The 3,477-nt window shown below is 47.8% G+C and overlaps 1 protein-coding gene across 1 annotated transcript; it reads right to left on the bottom strand.

The window, feature by feature from the left end:
* Positions 1–551: 551 nt before the first annotated feature.
* On the bottom strand, positions 552–2,449 carry LOC107199111 (zinc finger protein 154-like; the record flags this gene model as incomplete). Its single annotated transcript, XM_033511679.1, has 1 exon — positions 552–2,449. A coding segment is annotated over one exon (769 nt), but the record flags the coding sequence as incomplete, so codon positions are not given.
* Between the last annotated feature and the right edge of the window lie 1,028 nt (positions 2,450–3,477).

Genomic DNA, 3,477 nt, shown 5'->3' with positions numbered 1-3,477 from the left:
ATTATCATCAGAAGAGGAGGATGTGAAGGTGGCATATGGTAAGGAGGCTCTGGCTACCAGAAAATGAGAAGCATCACTCTCTCTTTAGTGGTGATTCCTGCCTTATTGTAGGGATGCATCAAAAGCTGTTGTATAGAGTCCCACATGACAATTTGTGGAAGCCACTGAAGGACAAGGTGGATCCAGTCAGATTACAGACCTTAAAGCTTAAAGCCATCTAGCTGGCTTTGGGTATGCTGGATTGGGGCAAGACATCACTGCCCAGGTGTAGAAGTTGGCTGTGTAAATCCCTCCTGTGAGTGCTCACATACCCAAGAGTTGGGCACTGAAGAGCAGCTAAACAATGGACAGGGGGATTGGGCTGCCAGGGTTAAAGTGTCTCAGGTGGGTCTGCACTGGCCACACAAGGGTGAGATTTTTCTGGCTCAGTGGGTCCATGATGCCTCAGGGTATGGGAACTGACAATGGTCAAATAAGAGATTTTTAGGCTTCAGGGATGAGCTTGGGCCTGTGTGAAACTAAGTCACACAAAGTTCTTATTCTGGCATGAGAAATCATAAGGAGGAATTCAAACAGGCCTTAGAGAAGGAAAACAACCTTGGCAGGTGTTGTCGCCTTGTTGTTTACTTGCAAGAAACTGTCAAGAGGTATTGTTCCTAACTGTGCAATGATGGTGATGTGTTAGTTTCATGACCAATGAGAGTTTTACCTTTTCGGACCTTCTCAGAACTGTCTATAAAAGATCTGGAAGAATAAAACTTGCTGTCTTGTGCAACCAAGCCAGAGTCTGTGCTGTACTTTTGCTGTTGCTAATATAGTGCAACATCAGGTAACCAGTGTTTCAGGGGTAGATGAGAGGCTGCCCAGGGGATGTAAAGACCTTCTGTCCTGGAACATTTTGTGTGGGAGCAATCCTTGGATGGATCCAAATTTTGAGCTTGGCACCAAATAAAGGAGGTTGGGCTCTGAAAGTGAATGAAAGCACATTTCCCTGGGAGGAGAAACACCTAGTCCTACTGTTGGTGCTGCAGATAATTGTCTGCCCAGGGAAGGAAAAGGCAAGCAAGACCTATCTCTCCAGGCACCTATTCTGTTGGAACAAACCTTGGACATATTCATTAGTAGAGGTAATTTCCAAATTTCTCATATGTGCTCCTGAAAGGGAATGACACTGCTTTTCCTTGGAAAATGAATCACTTAGTCACAGTGTTTCAGGGCAAAAATGTTTTGCTGGCCTTCACATCTACCTGGACCATCAGTCGGACAAGATGTTTCCCTTCACAAGAATAGATACTGTCATTCAGATTGAAGAACCTAGTTCTAGCATTTGGAGACAAGTTCCAGTATTGAATACATCTAGGGATTGCTGTCACACCAAACAGACCAGGGCAGAAAAGTCTTGCTGGAATTTTTCTTCCCTCTCCACTTTATAATCTGTGGCTAGCTGCTTTTCTTCCCATGTAAAAGCACTGTCATTCCATTTCAGGAGTCAAACACAGAATTTTATCTGTTTTAAAGGGATGAAGATGAATCAAAAGAATATCAGGGCCAAATCAAAATGACCATCACCCCAGTGTGTTCCAAACACAGATCACTGGGAACGTGGGTCCTCTGATGGGGGATGGAGCTGGGGCAGCGCACGAAGCTCTTCCTGCACTCGGGGTACTTGCAGGGCTTCCCTTACTGGTGCCTCCGTTGGTGTCTGGTCAAGTGAGAGCTCTGTGAGAAGCTCTTCCCACACTGGGGACACTCGTAGGGCCTCTCCCCAGTGTGGATGCGCTGATGGGTGATGAGGTGGGCGTTTTGCTTGAAGCCCTCCCCGCAGTCAGGGCAGCGGAAGGGCCTCTCATCTGTGTGAATCCGCTGGTGCACGAGGAGAGTGGAGCTGGTCTGAAACCTCTTTCCACACTCGGGACACTCGTAGGGCTTTTCCCCAGTGTGGATCATCTGGTGGATGATCAGTTGGGACCTCCATTTGAAGGTCATCCCACATTCCCCACACTCACAGGGCCGATCTCCAGTGTGGGTCCTTTGGTGGCAGATCAGGCTGGAGCTCCGGCTGAAGCTCTTCCCACATTCTCCACACTCGTGGTGCCTCTCCCCAGTGTGGATGCGCCGGTGGGTGATGAGGTGGGAGTTTTGCTTGAAGCCCTCCCCACAGTCAGGGCAACAGAAGGGCCTCTCATCTGTGTGAATCCGCTGGTGCATGAGGAGAGTGGACCTCCTCTGAAACCTCTTCCCACACTCGGGACATTCATAGGGCCTTTCCCCAGTGTGGATGCGCCGGTGGGTGATGAGGGTGCAGTTGTGTTTGAAGCCCTCCCCACAGTCAGGGCAGCGGAATGGCTTCTCATCCGTGTGAATCCGCTGGTGCACGAGGAGAGTGGAGCTGGTCTGAAACCTCTTCCCACACTCAGGACACTCGTAGGGCCTCTCCCCAGTGTGGATCNCTGAACATATTTTATACTCTATTGTTATACAACTTACATATTAATTATTAAACTTACATTGTTCTATTGTATGTATTGTTTTTACCCAAGCATGGATTTCTTGTGATCCCCCTCAACCCTCTAACATTGTTCCTCATGTTCTTTAAACAATAATTATATCCAATCACATCTAACAATTGTATCATTTATCATATATTGATTACACAGGTACAGTTTGACATGATCTTTAGCAAGTACAAGGTCTAACATTTCCCAGGACCTACTTTTCCCAGGGCTTGCCAAGCCTAACTTTCTTTCTAAGTCCCCAAATTTTCTATGATTTTAAAACCTTTTACTATCACCATCATGCAGAATCCAACTCTGTTTCTGGGATGACAGGGGGATACCAACAGGGGCTGTACTGGAAGCTGAAGTGCTCCTGACTGGGCATGAGTGGCAGAAAAACTCCATTGTTGCTGGCCTAGAGGCTCCGTGTATCCTTGGCATAGATCACCTCAGGAGAGGTATTTCAAGGACCCAAAAGGACATCATTGGGCTTTGCGAGAGCTGCTGTGGAGACAGCAGAAATTAAGATAGTTGAGTCCCTTGCATGGTCTTCTACTGTGGGACTGTTGAGGGTTGAAGAACAGCAGGTACTGATGGCCAGCACAAGTGACCTGTTGGCAACATGGCACCGACTGGGAATTCAGGACCCCATCCATGAGCTGATCCATGGACTGGAGAGCTGGGTGTGCTCAGCAAGACTCACTCACCCTTCAGTAGCCCCTCATGGCCTCTGCCTGAGTCCTGGGGAGAGTGGACACTGACAGTGGACTGTCATGGCCTAGATGAACTCACACCATCACTGAGTGCTGCCATGCTGGACATGTTGGGACTTCAGTATGAGTGGTGCCACAGCAGAGGAAGTTTTGAGAAAGGAGATAAGATATCCAGATCCTTCTGAAGGCTGCTTTTGCCATAAAACAGAGTAAAATCAAGGGACCTGCCTTGGAGGAGGTTAAGTTTTTAGAAGTAAAATAGCAAGATG

This window comes from Parus major, unplaced genomic scaffold, assembly GCF_001522545.3.
Source record: "Parus major isolate Abel unplaced genomic scaffold, Parus_major1.1 Scaffold437, whole genome shotgun sequence".
NCBI classification, from domain to species: domain Eukaryota; kingdom Metazoa; phylum Chordata; class Aves; order Passeriformes; family Paridae; genus Parus; species Parus major.
Note: the sequence above shows the minus strand (reverse complement) of the source record. Positions and strands in the feature narration are given on the sequence as shown.